Raw genomic sequence first — 20,334 nt, forward strand, 5'->3', positions numbered from 1 at the left:
ACATAAACCATGAATAAACATTTGCATAATGCCGTCTCATTCCTTCGTATAACATTAGAAAGGGACGAATGTGTGTCGGCTAAATAAACGGCCGTTTTACAAAGTGAAAGCTGCTAACACTTTCACTGAGGCTCAACCTTGGATTACCGTCCGTCCACGTAACTTGTTACCATGTCTTCTGTTTCATAATATTAAAATATTTTTACGATTCCGCACAGTTGGCAAGTGTTGCGGAATACGTTTTTGGTTTTGATACAGTAGTTAGAACTTATAGTATTTAAAGCAACAAGTATCACGAGCCATCATAACGTATGAGCAGAAAATCTATACTAATATATAAAGATGAAAAGTTTGAACGCGCTAATCTCAAGAACAACTAAACCGATTTTGATTTTATTTTCACTAATAGCAAGCTATATTATTCCTGATTGTTATAGGCTCCGTTTTTGTCTCCGGAACATCTTTTTAAGCGGGTGGAGGCGCCGGCAATAGCTAGTTTGATATATGCAGAACATCTCTTTGGATCTACAAACTTCGATCAATTGGGCCGCGTTTGGAAAATGCTTAACGTTGTTTTTAAAGAGAATTAAATTTCAATGAGTTCTGACAAAGTATGAAATTGAGTAATGAAATATGAATAAATCGATCAAGAAATCATTCTTTTAAGTGACAGTACAGCACTATAGAGTCTATAGTATATATTTAGAGTTATTAACATTTATTTACATGCCCTAACGATCCTCGATCTCCTAACCTCTATTCTTCTTTTATAATTTCGGCGGTCAACCATGATTCTTCTGGAATCGTATGTGTTTATGAGTAGTAGAAATTCTTTCGATCAGGATATCTTTAGATATCTATCTTCGACAGTGAAGTAAATCCAGTTCTTGTGGCGTCGGCTTTCAAAATATTTAGCAAGTCGAACACAAAAACTCAGTCAAGTTTCTATAAAAAGAGATAGTAACACATGTTGCAAAACTTTATGTAACAAGTCTTAAAATAAAATGTTTTTTGCCTTGCGGTCGCTTTCTCGAAAATCAGCAAACAAATGCACCTTGAGATGAAAATGTCTGTTTCACTTTGTGTTTCTTGACACTGCGAAATTTATTTGATATCTAATTTTATGAATGAATACAAACACAAAACATAAACCACAATTGCACTAAATCGAGGGTATACGGCAATTTGCAATTTCAATACTTTGCGTAGGGACCGTCGAAATATTGGTCGTGAAAAATGTTTTGGTTATTGGTTTCTCCTAATTTTTTTATTTAATTTATTTACTTTTGGCGTGTTTTTTCGTCTTCATTTGTCCCATTAAGTTAATGACTAATAAGGATTCTTTATGTTTAAGCGAATGTTAGACGTCGAAATAAAAGCAGTTTTCGGATTTTATTGCGATTTCTTATTTTTTCATTTTCTCCTGACGTTTCAAAGGCTTTGCAGCCATCTTGGTTACGGACCGGGCTGAGGTGTATATCGTCCAAAAAATCAACGTTACAATATCTCCCTTCGTTTTATTATTACACAATAAAAAAAGGCTTCGAGGGAGAAAAATAAAATATAAAAAACCGCTATCAAATCCGATAACTAGTTTTATTTCAATGACTAATATTTATAAGTCTAATTAGAACTATTTTTGACTCGGGCTTAGGCTTAATTCAAAGTTTGTCTTATAGACCTAAGTGCTGAGCCATATTTGAGATCTGGATTATACAATATGCTAAATATTATACTCCTAACCGCTACAACTTAAATGTTATTATCCTTCTAACAGCATATAGTGCGCAATACATTTGAGTATCAGTTGCAAACTTTGAACAAATTAAATAAGACCATAAGTTTATAATCCTCAGATGTTTAAGTTCAAAAGTTTGTTATGTGGTGTTAGAAAAACTAATAATATATACTGACACTGCTGGTCACGGGCCTTTACTACTATTGAGAAGGATAGTCCACCACCCTGGCCTAGTGCGGATTGGTAGACTTCACACACCCTCAAAATTCCTATAAAGAACTTCTCAGGTACGCAGGTTTCCTCACGATGTTTTTCTTCTCCGTTAAAACAAACGAATTAACACACAACGAACAAACACTAATTCACAAAGACTACACACATAATTTTAGAAAAGTCAGAATACTAAATTATTGACAGTATTAATCTTATTGTTACTAATATTATAAACATGAATATCTGTGAAACTGTTTGGATGTTTTTAAAAGTAGACTTGAAAAATTACTGAATGGATTTGAATGAAATTTGACATACGTGTAGACCGTATTCTGGATTAACTTATAGGTTCTTTTATATACCAACAAATGACTACTTTTATTCCGGGGAATATTGTCCATTCCATCGAAGCCGCAAACTACAGATCTATATGTATAAATATGAATCCCTATTTCCCTTGGTCACGCCATCACGCGTGAACGGCTGGACCGATTTCAATATTTATTTTGTTGTGTTTGTTATTGTCAGGAAAAGGTTCTTATGAAAGAAAAAATTCAAAAAATTGCGCAGAAGATTAGAAAATTTATAGAAAACTTAACGAAAATATGATTTTATATAACTCAATAGTTTGAAATAATTGTCAGCGATTGACAGAATGCGCGCTGACGGGACAACGTTTGTCGAGAAAACTAGTAACTAATAATATTTATGACAAAGTATGTCACGGGCCATCTTGTTATCATTCCAGACGCCGGCAAATGATGCATCAGTCGATATTGACCTTAATACCTACCAGGAATTCTGATTAGCCATTTTATAAACACATTATAATTAATTCATATTTACAAGGTCTGTTTGCTATGACAAAGGCATTAGATCAGGGACAAAGTCCTAAGCGTTTTTTTGGTTGCGCAGAGAAAATGCTTTATTATTACCGACCAGCCTTGTTGGGGAGAGAGGTGGGGAGACTGAGTGTTCATGTTGGAGTAACCTTGCCTTAAGTAAGCAGCAGACCAGCCTCTGTGGCGCATCTAGGGAGAGGTTTATGACAAGCAGTGGACTGCAACAGAATGATTGTTATGGTGATGATATATTGTCTTAGCCCCAATTTTTGATTTGGTCAGAATATTATGGTTATTTAACATTCCTCAGTATACACATCATAGAACAATAAGTAAATTCATACATATTTGCAAATCAAATAGTATTGATAATTACATTTGCTGCTGCCCTTTGAAGTAATTTAACAAAGTAAAATTTTGTCAGTTTCACGATTTAAATGGTGACGTAAACTTAACTCATTTAAATAGCGTTATAACAAATTAGTTCTGGTTTCTGCACAAACTTATTTAAATACGTTGAATTTTTTGTATGGTTTAAATTATAACAAGGAACTTTATGAGTCGTACAAAAAAAAACATTAACGATAATTACCATAGAATCATAACCAAACTCTCGACCTTTTTATATTCATTATATATAGTATTCTTTGAAATGAATATAATATACTAGCTTTGATTGTGGCTTCGCAAGCGTGAAGGAATTTTCCCGGAAAAAAGTCCCACTTTATATCTTCCCAGGATAGCAAGTAGCCTAGCCCAGGGTCTTAAACTGTCTCCATAGCAAATTACATAAAAATCCGTATAGTAGATTTTGAGAAAATCGATTATATAGAGACAGACAGGGGGGGCTTTGTTTTATAATATGTACAAGTTCACGCCTGAAATCTTCAAGTTCATTTTGACATTGCATTAATAAATGAAACCAGATGTTTGTCTTTACTTTTGTCAACATTGTGCAAAAAACATTAATCAAATCAATCAATGAGCCTGTCGCCGTCCACTGCTGAACGTATCCCCCCCCCCACCTAAAGTAAACCAACCATCCCGGTCTTTAACAGCCCGCATCCATCCGCTATCCGCCGCGCCGCCTTTTCCAACTTTTTTCAATGAATAAATTATCATAAAAAAATCCCAGTTTTAGTGTTCTGATTGTTTTTATTATTTTGTAGCGTGTATGGTGTGTGCGTGTTTTTTGACTGACAGTATGTTGCCGTTGCGATGAATTCTTTTAGAGCAGTGGTAGTTTAAAGAGCGTGTGAAATTGAAATTACCTTTTATTGATCTATTTATTTTGTCTGATAGTTACAATTTGATTACTTTACCTTTGCGGTTCAAGTAATTTGTTGCAGTTTTATTTTCAAGAATATAATTACGTGGTTTCATTTAGTAATGTATTGTCAAAATCACACTGTAGGCTAAATTGAAATTATTGCATACCTAGTACTGTAACAAATACTAATACCAAAGGATATAAGTACGTGATTTCATTTAAGGGCGTATTGTCAAAATCACACTGTATAGTAGGTTAAATTCAAATGAGTGTATACCTAGTACTGTAACAAATACTGATACCAATTGCAATAGTAGTATAAATTATATTATCTGACCCGGGGAATGAACTCACGACCAATTTAAGCCTAAGTACCCTGTCACTAGGGTAATTAGATTTTATCGAGATTGGCTGAATCTATCGCCTCGAAACAACTAAGCGGCTTAATTATGTTGTTCATTGAAGCCGTAAATATATCTGATTGAGAAGAAAAAAACAAAAAATATTTACTTTAATATGTGAAAATTATTTACTTATTCTTTCAATAAATTTTCAAAGTAGGTAGGCCTACTTGACAATTTATTATGAACACCTTGGCTACCTCTTTAGAGTTGGTAGTGTTTTCGTATTGTATATTCCTTCTTTACATACTTACTCTTTTAATAGGCGAAAAGCCCCCGGGGCTGACGGTATCCCCACTAGGTTACTGAAAATGCTACCGGGGCATCTGGTCAAGATTCTTGCTGACATCCTCAATGCAGCATTCCAGAACTGCTACTTTCCTGAGGCCTGGAAAGAAGCAGTCGTGATAGGGATTCACAAGCCGGGTAAACCCGCGTCAGATCCGGCCTCTTATAGGCCCATTAGCCTCCTTAGTACGATAGGGAAACTTTATGAGCGGATCGTCCTCGACCGTCTCAAAATAGTAGCCAATTCTCACAATCTGCTCCCTCCGGAGCAGTTCGGCTTCCGTAATAGGCACAGTTGCGTGCATCAGATACTCCGCATCACGGAGCATGCCTACTCTAAATTCAAGTTAGGATTTTATACCGGTGCTCTCTTCTTCGATGTTGAGAAAGCATTCGACAAAGTGTGGCACAACGGCTTGCTGTACAAGCTGTACACTCTCAACGTGCCCACACATCTCGTGCACATCATTCGAGAATTTTTGTCGAATCGCGGTTTCAAATATCGCGTCGAGGGCACCCTCTCCTCTAGACATACCATCTCGGCCGGAGTCCCGCAAGGCTCCGCGCTATCACCCTTTCTCTTCTCGCTATATACTAGCGATATTCCTAAATTCAAAGACGCCCATCTGGCGCTATTCGCGGACGATACGGCGATCTACGCTTCACGTAGAGAGCCGGAACATGTGGTGCGCACTTTGCAGGCCGCCGCCGATCAGCTCGGCGAGTGGTTTCGCAAATGGCGCATCACTGTCAACCCCTCCAAAAGCCAAGCTATCCTATTCCATAGGATGCCTAAGAAAGAAGCGCCTAACGCTTCAGTTAGATTGTCTGGCCAGATCATCCCTTGGACCCGTAAGGTCAAATATCTAGGTGTGTATCTTGATCAGAGTTTGACCTTCGCCCCACACGTAAATGCGGTACGCGCGCGAGCCGCATTCGCGATGAGCCAGCTCCACTGGCTCCTAAACCGTAAAAAGTAAGATGTCTATCCGCAACAAGATTAGGATCTTTACTACGTGCGTTAGACCGATCATGACGTACGCGTCCCCGTATTCGCGCATATACCGCCTGCTCGACTTAAGTGTCTGCAGGTGTTACAAAACAAATTTCTCAGACGTGCACTCGGTGCCCCGTGGTACGTTCGCAATAGCAACCTCCACGTGGACACCGATATGCCGACCATCAGGCACTTTATGCACATGGCCAGCAGACGCTATTTCGATAAGGCGGTCAATCACCCGAACCCATTAGTCCGATTAAATTCAAAATGAACTCCATTCGACCGCGCGAAATGGAGAAGACCGCGTTCAGTTCTGTCAGATCCAGAGGACGATATAACTCTGGCAATACGTAGAAAGCACGAGCTGCTTAAAAAGCTCAAACACTCTACACGACCGCTGCTCCGTCCTCGCCGTCGAGGACCTCGCCGCGTCCCCCGTCCTCCCGACCCTTCTGATAACTCCGGCCCGGGCGCCGATGTAAACATGTTAGACTGTTAGGTCGTTTTTCGCTCCTTTCGCGCTTCCATAATCGCTGATGTCCCCAAAAACATCCTCTCTCAGTGGCCGTCCTGAGCCGAGGTCGTGACCCTTTAGAGGGTCGCCCTCAGCATGGTCACTTAAGGGCTCGCAGTGCCTAAAGCACGCACCCGCAAGACCGGTGTGTTTGTATAAGCCGGCCCTTGCCAGGCTAACAAACGTAAGACAGGATCAAAAAAAAAAAAAAAAAAAAAAAAAAAAACTTACTCTTCTAATAAACTGTGTATTACTGTTTTTATATAGTCATTTTGAAATTGGGTTAATAAATTGAGCCACATATCCGTCTTTACCTCTACTAAGATTGTGCGAAAAATCATTAATGATGAATATTCTAACCAGAAGGTTTTATTTTTCTGATTATTTTCCATTTTGTAGCTAAGTATGAATGCATATGCATTTCTGATTGAAAGAGTGATGTTACCGCTGCGACGAATTCTCTTAGAGTAGCAGTGGCGAAGGATACGTTTTTCCTAAAGGGAACCCAGTACAATATGATTTATTATAGGTAATATGTATAAATGCAGTTTGCATTTCGTTTTAATGATAATTAGATTTTGCATAATTTGCGAATGGGAAACCGGCAGGAATTGAGTTATACAGACTCTTTGCTACTGTACAGTGTTAGTTGTGACATTAGGGCGTGTAAAATTATATCTTTTTTATTATATTTACCTAATTTGTTCTAAACTTACACTATGTCACATCGGATTGAGTAACTTAATGTAAACTGTTATTTTCAAGTAAATAGGTTTGTGGTTTTATTTAGTAACGCAATGTCAAAATGACCCTATATATTACTCTTGGATAATTTAATTAAGTCTCCTATATCGTGTTGAATTAGTTTCATCTGTTGGCAATTTGTGTGACGTGCCTTAGTAGTTAATTAAATAACTCGGTGATTTTTATGTTTAGAAAATAGAGTGAAATTCGTGTTTACTTTTCGAAATTCACATAATATTTGTTTCACAAAATATTAATTTTTAGTTTAATGTATTAAAGTTTTTTTTTTTTACTAATGTAGAGCTATAAAATAATATGTCCTGTATTAAATGATAAAAGTTTAAAGACACGTGTGATAGAGCTTTAATCTGAAGTAATTTTGAGAAATTTAGAATTTGGAGTGATTTTTTCATACCATTCCAAGCTCTTTTTACTATTTATTACCAGAGCGAGAGCTTAACATACCACGAGCTCTTATGTAGTTATAATAGTCATTATTCTGGTTAGAGAATTCTTTGACATACATTTCTGGTAGCTTCCTTCATAAATACGCTGATTTAAGTCAGATAAAAACAATGTATTAGGCAATAATTTAAAAATCGAACTGCAGTATTCAAAAACTCACCAATCACAACACATCCTGAGACCAAAATCCACAGCGCAAGCGCACGCATCATGAATGTCACTGTATAGCCGCCGCGTGATGGTTCCACAGCCTGCGACGCCTCATTTGTGAGACACACACTGCACGCACACACATCACTTCACACACACATATGTTGACACTTTACTGTCGCTCACAGTCGCTGCTGAGATCTGTAACAAAGGTTCAAAGATTAAAATGTAGAAGGGCAACATGTGTTGAAAAGATAACGTTACATATTTTTAACCGACTTGAAGAAAGGAAAAAGGTTATCAATTCTACGTGATTTTTTTTGGTGACATCAAGTCACTGTTTTTATATAAACCAAATGATATTAGCATTATAATTTTTTTAAATTTCAAACGACACAAAAATGTAGATAGAAATAATATCTTCAGATACAAATAGTGCCTTATCAAAATGATTATTTATTGAAAACACATTTGATCAAATATACCTTATACCGTACCGATAAAAATATAATAAAACACAAACTTTATATTCCAATTTAAATTTTATAGTAACAGCATCTGCGGTTCTTAATCGGTGCTTGACCGAATAAAACTACACTGAATTATAAAGATGGCACAATTTTACATAGATAAAAATAATAACCTACTAGGCGATATAGTATTTCATAGATATATTATTAACAATATAAATTGAATATAGATTGAAGTTACATAATATTACCTTAGTTTTTAAAACTGACACTTTTATTTGTAGCAATAATTAATAAATTTTAAGCACCTATTTATAATTAATGTTAAATAATAATGTGTACATCTGTCATAAATGTAAATTAATTGTATATTGTCACGTTTCTACCCATGTTCTTGTTTACATTGTTGATGTAGGTAACTACTTAATTGCATAAAAAAAAATGGGAAAGTTTGTGAAGATTTAACACGTTTGGCCTAGAGCGGCGCCACCTTAATCAGATGTTCACAATGTGACACAATATTTCCGTTCTACTACGTTGTGGATCTAGACATTTTAGACTTTTACGTGTTGCGCTAAAAGAATTCGAATTAAAGTTTATTATGGGCAGCTGGCGGTGGGAAACATAGTGCGAGTGAATGCAGATTTGTATTAGACGTCATAAGACGTTGTTTGGTTTTATGGGAATTGACGTTATCATACGTTGCTGTGCCGAATGTGGTAATATGGAATTCCGAACACAGATAAAGGGATACTTTTTATGAAAAAACTTAAAGCATCTTTTTTCCGGTTAAAGATTGTTGCATGAGATTCTGTAGAGAAAACTAGTATTAGAATAAATTAGACCGCTGTCTGTCAACTATTGATTATGTAAGCAATTAGTTGAAAAAGCTAAAATTCTATATATGAAACCGAAATGTAGTCCTTTTGCCACCATTTTTATCGTGTGACTGGCGCAGCGTTGATATTGACTGCAGACCAAGAATTAAGCTATCTTAATTTAGTTTAACTCGCATCTCTAAAAAAATTATACGTAAAACATACTTTAGTTGTCATAATGATTTCTTATGTTTACGCGAATGTTAGACATTTAAATTAAACTATTTTTCGGATTTTATCACAGTTTTAACGTCGCGAGAAAAGTAAAATATTAAAACCGCGATTAAATCCGAAAAATAGTTTAATTTAGTTGTCCTAGTTTGCGGCTTACACACAAGTATGAAAATATCTCAGCTCTGCGAGCAAAACCAAACTAACTTGGCCTAGCTTTTAGCCTGCAACCTATAATAAGATATATCGTCTTTGCTCAACATGAAACTTAATTAAAAACACCGAAATCATATTTATTTAAAATATATACTGCGTATACTTGGTGTGAAATCCATTTTATACAGATAATTTACGATCACAGTTAACAAAATATTTGCGAGGGCTAATAAATCAAAGAGTCAGATTCTCCGCAGTAATGTAACTGAGGATAATTTTGCTGAATACGGCATCATGTTGAATACTGAAACTTTATATAGTAGAAAGTTAATAAGAACGTTGGAGTACCCTTATCTTTAACAGTAACATATTTTATACCTAAAATAATAATAATAATAATATCAGCCCTGTATTATATACTTGCCCACTGCTGAGCACGGGCCTCCTCTACTACTGAGAGGGATTAGGCCTTAGTCCACCACGCTGGCCTAGTGCGGATTGGTAGACTTCACATACCTTCGAAATTCCTATAGAGAACTTCTGAGATGTGCAGGTTTCCTCACGATGTTTTCCTTCACCGTTAAAGCGAACGATAAATTCACAAAGAATACACACATAATTTTTTAGAAAAGTCAGAGGTGTGTGCCCTTGGGGATTTGAACCTGCGGACATTCGTCTCGGCAATCCGTTCCACACCCAACTAGGCTATCGCCGCTTAAATAAATACAAACTCTTTTTTATAGAAACGTTAAGCGAGGTTTAGATAAGAAAGGAAGTAAACGATTACGGCAAGCTCACTTTTGCAAATTCGAAGCTTGCAAGACCAGGGAAGTCGCATGTGTATTAACAATTGAAATGTTATCACTAGCGTAAAGGCATCTGGCAGATCTTGGGCAATATATTACTGCAAGAGCTTGCGAGAACAGAACTGAACAACTCATATGGAGCTGACTAACTCTTCACTGATGGTAAGCGAGGAAGACTAGCAATAAACACTAGCACCCCCCAAACTATATTTAAAAGCATTTTGCGCGAAAGAACATAAGCACGAAGAAAGGAAAATGCTCTTTGCAGATTGTTTCCCTCAGAGTTCAATCTCACTGTATGCCCGTCGAGTGATTTATAGTTTAACACGGTAAAACTATCTACATTTTAGAATTTGAGCAAATCTTAAGCTGTATTAACATAAATGATTTTACGAGTCCGTCAATTTTGGTTTCTTCCAAAATCAATTGCTAATTCTTTGTCGGTATCACTCTTGGCAGAGCAGTCGTGTTCACCACTTCAATTGCTAATTATTTTTTCATTAAACGCCAAATAAGAAAACCAAATCTTAGAATCGAAGAAGCATTTACGTCATCACATCTGATACTAAGGCTCAATAATTTAGCATCAGTATTGGAGTCAAGGCCGACCTTTTCGTTTGAATTTGTTTACCTGGGTGCTGACTCATGGGACTTTACATTTTGCAACGAATGCGACCGCAGATATCTTGTGTTACGAAATTTCGATATAAAGGTTATACTAAAAGTATTTTATACGTTATCTTTTGCGTCTTTGGAAAGGTTACCTCTGTTACAACTGCGTTGTTACTGAAAATACTTTTACTAATAGAATACGTTCATATATAAAGGCATACACACACCGGGACGAAATGGCAGAGGATTTAATCTTTTACCAAAGGACATTCAAGCTTATCTAGTAAGAATAAAACATAAATTCTAATGTTTGAAATTGATTTCGAGTTCCTGGGGAGGACGTCTGCTATTTTCCATCTCGGTATAATATACCTATAGAAGACTTTTATACCGGATATACTGCGTCACGCGGGCGAAGCCACGAGAAAAAAATAGTAACCTCATAAATAATGTTTAATCTTTTACCAATTTTACTATGCTTCTCTCAAGGCAAATTTAGCTAACAAACGAATAGGTTTTTTTGATTGTAATTATTGAAAATCTAGGTTTTAAATACAATAAATCTTATTTCATTAAAGATCTAGCTACAATGTCGTTGGGTACATCTCACATATTTTATATAGATAATAAGGATCATACACATAAAACAGGTTTCTGATGATATAAAACCTATGAATTATAAGAGGTTAAGACATTCTTGTGCCAAATAAGTGAATAATCTGAGATTATTGCCTAACAATTTCAAATATTAAAATCAGAAGGGTATAAGGAAAGTGATTTTAATCGCTCATTCGGAGTGTTAGCAAATATCTTACCAATGATCTCAGAATATCAATTGGCCACGTCTCAAGGGTTCTTGAAAAATACGAAGTCGAATACTTAGTAATGCTTGTGTAAATTTTTGAAGACACGCTTTTTTTCCTCGATGAGATAGGCAGAGGTGTAACTAGTTCATAGTTTTTGTTATGTCTGTCGCAGGATTTGATTGGGGTTGAGAATACGCCTGTACACAGGACTAATTCTAGATAAAAACTCAATATTACGTCGCGTCGCCCGATCCGGGATTCAAACTCAAGAACTTAGAGAGGTATTCGTACCGCTAAAAACTAATTTGAACAACTTCCAAATTTCAAATCGCCTTTAAACTTTTGTGTCCTTCTCAACATTAAATTTTTCTTCACTAAAATAAATATCAAAACAAAAAAATAAATAATAATATTTAGAGTAAAGTTAAAGTGTAGAAGCATTTAACGTTTTGAATTTGTTGAGCTAGTTTTGTGGCTGACTGTACCTCGCAGTTAAAACTTCACTAAGCTACACTAAATAGCTAAGAAAACTGTATCATCGTTTTGTTTCAGAGGCTGATACCCACTCTATACTTGCAGTGCTTAATCATCATCAGCTGCAGGATGTCCAATGCTGTACATGGGCCTCCCCCAAAGTTTTCCAGATCGAACTATTGTAAGCGGCCCGCATCCAGCGACCTCCTGCCACTTTTATGAGGTCATCTGTCCACCTCGTGGGTGAACGTCCGACACCGCGCTTGCCAGTTCGCGGCCTCCACTCCAGAACCTTCTTGCCCCATCGGCCATCAGTTCTGCGAGCTATGTGCAAAGCCCACTGCCACTAGCTTGCTAATCCGATGGGCTATGTTGGTGACTCTCGTTCTTCTACGGATCTCCACATTTCATTCGATCGCGTAGAGAAATATCACGCAAAGTCCTCTCCTTGATTTCAGTGGCAGTGCTTACTAAGAGTAAATTGCTCTCTTGATTTTTGCATCATCGTTAACGGACAAGTCTCGTGACCCGGATTCTCCCATTGACAATCACATCACGGACTCAATTTGAGTTTGAACAGTCTACACATTTGTTTTGCTATGTAAATAAAGTGTGGCATTTGGAATGCCGAAATGGGCTTTTTAAAATTCTTATCAGGAAAGTTGTTTCGCGTGTTGTTTAGGAGATATGTACCGATGGAAAATGATTGATCATGAATTCCGTGTTTCCCTGGGGTACAGTTAACCACGAAAGTTATTTATTTATTTAAACTTTGTATACAGTAGTTGTATACAGATGGATTTCATGCCTGAGGCATTTTCTAATAACCTTTGGGTGACGCAGGGATAAGACAATGTGGGTGTAGTCAGTAATTGAACATATTCGAAATTTCAAGTCGCATTTAAACACTTCATCATCATTTCAGCCGGGAATCGTCCACTGCTGAACATAGGCCTCCCTCATTGAGCGGCATAGGGAATGGTTCTGGGTCGCCGTCATCCATCGGACTCCGGCGACCCTCACCAAGTCGTCTGTCCATCTCGTGGGGGGCCTACCTACGCTGTGTCTCCCGGTTCGTGGTCGCCACTTCAGAACTTTTCTGCCCCAACGGCCATCAGTTCTACGAGCTCTGGGCCCTGCCCACTGTATACAGTGAATACAGTGTATTTTAGAATGTATAATCGTCCCAGGAAGACAATACATTCCTTCGGGATATTATGAACCTGCGCACGGCGCCGCGACTCATTGTTGACTCGTGAATCAGACAATAATGTTGATGTCATAATGTCACTAACCTTGCTACAGATTGTATCTATTGTTATGATCTTATTGTGATTAATATGGAAGAAATATGTGTAGACTTGTCTAAGTATCTTCTTTGTGAATTATCGCTTGCTATGACGGTGAAGGAAGTCATGATGATCATGCGAGGAAACTTGCACACTTGAGAAATTCTCTATAGGAATTTTCGATGGTGTGTGAAGTCCACAATCCGCACTAGTCCAGCATGGTGGACTAAAGCCTAATCCCTCTCAGTATTAAAGGAGGCCCGTGCCTAACAGTGGAACAGTATAATACAGGGCTGATATTATTATTATAATTGTCTAAGTAAGCAGAAAACACATCACTTTTTTATCCCCGAAGAGGGATGCAGAGGTGCAACCAGCGCACACAATTCAACATGTGCCTATTGTTAGTTACCTCTTGTGTTGTGATAGAGGACGAGCCTATCACCATATCGGGTAAAAATTGCAAGCTCCAGATTGACACTAAGCAGAAAAATCTAACGTCACTGCCCGATGCGGGATTAGAACCTGGAACTAGAACGGTGTTGTAACACGGACGCAAGGGGCCGTTCAAGTATTACGTAACGCAATTTGGGGGGGGTGGATCCTGTAAAACGTTACGATGCATTACAGGGGCGGGAAGGGTTTTGTGCAAAGCGTTATGTAACATTGGTTTTCGTATTTTAAAACAATAACAAAGGTATTTTAGCGACTTTCCGGTATTGTGTGTAAAATAATTGTGAATATTAAAAAAAATTGTAACTTTAGAGTTACATAACTTTTGGAGGGGGGGGGGGTCGTACAGGAAAATGTTACGGCGTGTAACATGGGGGGGGGGGTCAAAAATCTTCAAAAATTACGTTACGTAATACTTGAACGGCTCCCAACACAATTATGCCACTTTTCAATTGCAAATTTTGAGAATAAGCACTTCTAACGTTTTAACACTTTAGGCAGGTTTTTGAGGTAAATATCACGATGTCAAAGTCAATTTAACTTCTATTCATTGAGATGAAGCGCAGATATATGGCTTATCACGACAAATTGACACGGATAATTTTAGGAAGGTGATATTAATAAATTTAATGGAGAGTCGCCTCTTATAACAAGTCAGTCCGGAAATCTTTAGAAAAGCCCTGTGTTCACCAGTAGACGTTCAATGGCTGAAGGGGAAAGTATTTTATATATTATTATGCGAATATCAACCTTGTTTGGTATGAAATATACCCAAGTATTCCATAAACATTTTTAAGATATGTAAAGTCATCTAAACCTATTAAGTAATCGCGACAAATAAATGGTTCCCTCATTGTTGCACGTTCGTGATTTGCAAATAAAAGTTTAATATTTATTTCTAAATATAATGTTTTCTCAAAGAAATTATTCTTCGGTTTTAAATAAGAGGCACGAGCCTAAACCAAGTGAGAATCATTTTTACGGAAAGTGAAAAATGTCGGTTTCTTCTTGGAGAAACTTACGAACTATTTCTACACGTATTTAAAATTGCTGATTTTTGATTATTATTATCCTCAATCTTAGAGGTCTATATCTACCAGTGGGATATGTATTAAATAGAAATAAATAGAAAATCAGTTTGTGCTTATTCGAATGGAATACGAATTTGTATCCATAACATGCTATTTTTGAAATACAAAATATACTTCAAAGCCCTTGAGTAGTGAAATTCAAAATACTCAATACAAATATTTTGTATTCCACAGTTTATTTCCTGTGAGTGTCGCGGGCGTACAAATACAGCAAAAGTGAAAATTGAATTCGAAAATTGTATTGTTTGATATGTGTGGTAAATTGTTAGAAAGATGGTAATATTTTATTGCATATCGTCACATAAATTATAACTGTTAATACATGTTCACTAGTAGGTCTCTCATTGTGAGAGTCTGCCTGGGTAGGTACCACTGCAATGTCTATATCTGCCGCCAAGCAGCAGTGTGTAGTCACTGTTGTGTTCCGGTTTGAAGGACATTAGCCAGTGTAACTGCTGGACATAATAAGACATCTCATTTTTCAGGATGACGAGTGCAATGGTATACCAAACAATACTTTTTAATTCAAGGTGTTGAATGGTGTTTCTACTGTTTAAGGGCAGTCGTATCGCTTACCATCAGGCGAACGATAAGCACGTTTCATCATTCGGAAAAAAACATATAGTACGCATGTTATTATGTATTTAATCTTCGTACAAACTTATTATAATTTAGAAAGTCACATAATTTTTCAAGACATAAAAATAGTAATAAAAAATCTTATAATCTTTAATTGAACACTATAAATCTAAGCTAAGAATATACAAATATCAAACTTTAAATTCAAGCACACACAAAAAATCTCATTATACGATAAAACCTACGCAGCAACGCCCAGACAATAAACGAATGAGCGTGCAAATAACTTATGATTAAAACTTTTTTAATTTGGCGTCAACTATAAACGCCCTGGGGCCAAGACTCCTACAAACCTTAACTCCATGAGACAACAAAAAAAAATACAGGAATGTCATATGCATGACTGCCTCGGTGGCGAAGTTGTACTGCATGCGCGGTACGGCGCTCTGAGGTCCTGGGTTCGAATGCCGGTTTGAGAAAATTGATATTTAGGTTTTTCTGCTCAGTATTAGCCCGGAGTCTGGAATTTATGCACGATATGGCGATAGGCTCGCCTCCTATCACATTATGGGACGGAACACACCTGGTGAAAAGTGGGTGCGCGTGTTGCGCCTCTACATGAATTACATTTATTAAGCACGTAGATTTTTGAGATCATGATTATAATCATGTAAGAGTTATTTATTTAATTTGTTAGTTTTTTTCGTGAAATCTGTCTTGTACAGTACTAACTTTTTTCTTTCCTTCTGTGTCCCTCCCGTGGCTTTGAAGGTGCAGTATTCGAATCGTCAGGAGGAAATAAAAATATAAAAAAAACGCGATAAAATCCGGAGAATATTTTTATTCTATGTCAAACATTTGCGTAAAGATAAGAAATCATTATGAACTGCGTGTTATAAAATTTTGCGGTAAATCTTAATTTTCATTTTGAATGCAAGTCTTACATAATTAGCAAGTTAAAAAACTTAAATTGTTTTTGACACTTTCTTGGTTGGTGTTAATTTAAAGTACTGCTGGGTGTTGTGGTTTTAAATTAGTAATATCATTAAGCTGTTTAGTTTGAAGACAATTTTATAATTAACAGACTTATTTACGCTGATTAAAATAATTTATAAACAGTGTTGGCTTGGTTGTTTTTTTCTTTGGGTTTTTTACTATGTAGGTATATAACCTTTATTAACGCTATATTATACATAAATATATTAATGTATTTACATACTTCCATAAATGTCCGCAAAATTTCCTTCATAATTAAAATATAATAGATTACATTATTACATCTTTGAACAGTATGGAATTAAGTCATGGAATATACATGAAGGCAGTTGCGCCTCTGCCTATCCTTTCGGGAATAACAGGTTTGAGTGTGTTCTTTAAAATTTGTTCGCAAATATTTACAAATAATCTATTATTTATATCTCAATCAGTTTTTATTGTCTGCTACGTGGTAACCGACCGCTCCACTTGACCACGGCGCGTTAAAGCGGAAGAGTGAAGCTCATACCGCACTGCTTTCTCTATCGGATTGGCGTAGAATGCAAACATGCTATTACCTACTTACAAACAATTATACGATCTTCACTTTACGTTGTTTAAAACCGATTTATGTGGCGGTGGAGTTGAGAGCTGAGGTCGAGATATTGGGTTTTTTGATTAGCTCGGAATTTAGTATTTGTGCTCAATATTGACTTGCCTAGGGGCAATGTCAGTGACTTTTTGGAAATAAAAGGTGCACTAGTAGTGCCTCTGACTACCCTATAGGGGATAGAAGGCTTGTGTGTGTAAAATTAAATCATATGGTTTCTTTAACATATTTCATTGGCAAAAACTATGTTTACGCGAATGTTAGACATTAAAAAAACTATTTTCGGAGGATTATCCATCCTTCCGTAGCCATGAAGGCTGCAAAATCTTCAAAACATCAGGAGAAAATTATAATATAAAATAGCAAATAATTTTATTTCAATAAAATGGAGCTCGTGCATTGTAATCTACCAGCGCCAGGTCGAACACACTTTATTGAAAATTTTAAAAGAATAATTTTGTTATGGAAACCTATCACGCTGAGCCGTTATAGATATTAATCTAATTTAAAAGTATTATGTACGATGGCTATTAAAAAAATAAAATGTAAGTAAACGGATAACTTTATAAAATACTGACAACGTTCAGTCGTAGGTTATTAATATAAATCTACTGTTCATGGTAAAATGCTATGGTTCCACACATTTATTTATTATATAAACGTAGCGTGTTATGCGTCAATAATAATATAGACAGTTAATCTAATGGTTTTGACTTCAATAAAATCATTTAAATACTTTGAAGCTTCTTTAATCAATGAAATAAATTCTTATTCCTATTAACCCCCATTATTAAAACAAAAAACATTTTAAAACCATCCAAGCACTTGAGAACACAATTTGGGATAATGGAAATGGCCACTTGCAAACTCAGTAAGGGAGCCAAGGTCAAAATAAATGTAAATACGGTAAGTAAACACACAAATGTCTAGGTCAATAAGGCTTGTAGATGCCCTTGAATTCAGATCCAGGGCAATGCCTGGAAGTCTCGTCCAAGGCCGCGAGACAGTCTATTGCTCAGACTTAGTTGCGAAGTGGGTTAATTCAGGAAATTATACATACATTAATTATCACTTGAGTTTAGTTGATTTATCGCCCTTATTTTAATCTAATTCGGTGCGACATTATCTTTGTGAAATGACACATTCAGAATGTCCAAGTTACAGCCATCCGCTTGAATAATTAATAGTAATTGGCTGAATTATTAATTTACTCATGCCAGTATAATTTAGGCGACTTTCTAAACTTTTATTTAGATAATTAAAGATGTATTCAAAAACTTATCTAACACCTGTGTTGTAATATATGAATATTAATTTCATTATAACCATCTCTCGAATTTACGACCAGTTCTTGAGAATAATTTAACACAATACATAATTACAAAGTCGATAAAATTTGAAGAAAAAAATAAACAAATTACCCACACGGTTAAACTAATAGTTTCCACAAACAATAGAACAGAAAAAGTCGATAAACAAATAGTAAAACCAGTTGTAACTAACAGATTCTGTTTAAGAAGAATGTGAAAAAGTCGTTAAAAACAAATTAAATGTAGACAATAAAGTTTTTTCAAACACTACGTCATAAGTGAACAATTACGCGCTTATAGTCATGAGTTCCAAGGATGAAATTGCCTTGAGATGACGTCGCATAATAATTGATGCAAAAAATATATAAAAAGTTAAACGTTTCTACTGTTAAATGGCTGTCTACGCGGTATTAATTGCCATGCCTACGCGTTTAAATATTACTTTGTTGGAATATCGAGACTTCAGACAAGCACGTGAGATTCTTTCGTGTTTGGTTTTAATATATTTGGATTTTATTTACTTTGAGGACAACTAAATTTATTTCATCTTGATCTACAGAAATAATGTTTACGTTATGAGTAAGTTGTTTTTCATTTTCTTTTTAGTATTTCATTGTTTGATAACGTTAGAATAACAGAAATACCAAATTATATGGAATTTAATATAGTTTTGTAAGGACATTTTGAGTATAGACAAATAAAATTTGATTTATATTAGTGATATAACCAAGCAGTTGCTACCAAACCAGATACGATTAATTCCAAGCGGGCACATAAAATATTTAATAGATCAGGTCTTTATTCATGTTCCAACTATAATTATCCGCAGCGAGACTCCCGTACGAATGCCATGGGCGATAAGTAAGTGTAATCATCATTATCTTTTTATGAATTCAACATAATGTACATTGCTTAAAAACCTATTTCGCCTCATTCATGTTGAACTTGAGTTAAGTTGTTTTATTTATGGAAACTTCATTATCATCATCAATCATTTGACACCGTTTGGCATTTTATTAAGCTGTGCCATTATTGAAGATTTTGTTTCGCTCAAATCGTTGCTTGTAAATTGTTAATAGATTAGAAACTTGCAGTATTCAACAGGTCTGATAAAAAAAATATATCAAAGTGAACCATCTGGACTGTGAAAAACAAATCTACCGCGCACAAAGGTTCTATCGTATAAAATAGCTCTTTGTATCTGTCAGTCTACAGCTAACATATTTTAAGCCTCGTAAAATGTTTACGCTTTGGTCTTGTCGACCTTAACCGTAATAAATAACTCCAGTTCTTTAGAATTCATTTTGTTGTGTATTAGATCCTGGCTCCTTCAATCGGAATCAGTTCCTCATAAAATTTTATAGCTGACGTAAACTAAAATCCACAGGAGGGTGACATGTCAATTGCATTCCAACGAAAATAAATGGAATTATTGGAAAAGGTTTAACATATTTTATTGACGCGATACAGAGCAATTGAAAAAAATTACCCTAAAAGAAGCCATAATATTTACTAGCTTTTGCTTGCATCTCCGTCCGCGTGAAAAGTTTTTCCGGGATAAAAGTTCAACTTATTATTTTCCTGAGATAAAAGGAGCCTATGGAGTTCATCAAAATCGGTTTAGTAGTTCCTGATATTAAGGCATTCCAATAAGCAAACTCTTCACTATATTTTAAAATTTCACGTTCAAACCTTAACGATGGTCTTTAATAATGTATTTTTAGAATATTCTGAATTCCCAAAAGGAGGTGGAAGTGAATTAATTGCAGATTACTAACCACATTGCCATTCTATGATGTGGTGGGACAGTGAACCATATTGTACAGACTACAATCCTGGTTGTTTCACGGGATTTGTGGCGCTACACCTATATTGAAACGTTGTCAACATCTTTTACCAAGCATACAATAAAGGAGCTATCGCAATTTAGTGTTCATGTATTCCCAGGAAATAAATCGTTTCTTCAAGAAACTGAACTAACATTGACGTACATATATACCTATATCGGCACATACATATATATTTATGT

General features: G+C 35.9%; 1 protein-coding gene across 3 annotated transcripts in view; it reads right to left on the bottom strand.

Annotated features, from left to right (window-relative positions):
- LOC115449721 (tyrosine kinase receptor Cad96Ca) overlaps positions 1 to 20,334 on the bottom strand; it is an 88,534-nt gene that overhangs the window by 40,322 nt on the left and 27,878 nt on the right. For all 3 annotated transcript variants that reach the window (XM_037440726.1, XM_037440727.1, XM_037440725.1), the window contains exon 2: positions 7,636 to 7,826. In XM_037440726.1, coding sequence (XP_037296623.1) covers positions 7,636 to 7,687 — 52 coding nt within the window. In that variant the 5' untranslated portion in view covers positions 7,688 to 7,826. The remainder of the gene's footprint in view (positions 1 to 7,635; positions 7,827 to 20,334) is intronic.

This window comes from Manduca sexta, chromosome 20, assembly GCF_014839805.1.
Source record: "Manduca sexta isolate Smith_Timp_Sample1 chromosome 20, JHU_Msex_v1.0, whole genome shotgun sequence".
NCBI lineage: Eukaryota > Metazoa > Arthropoda > Insecta > Lepidoptera > Sphingidae > Manduca > Manduca sexta.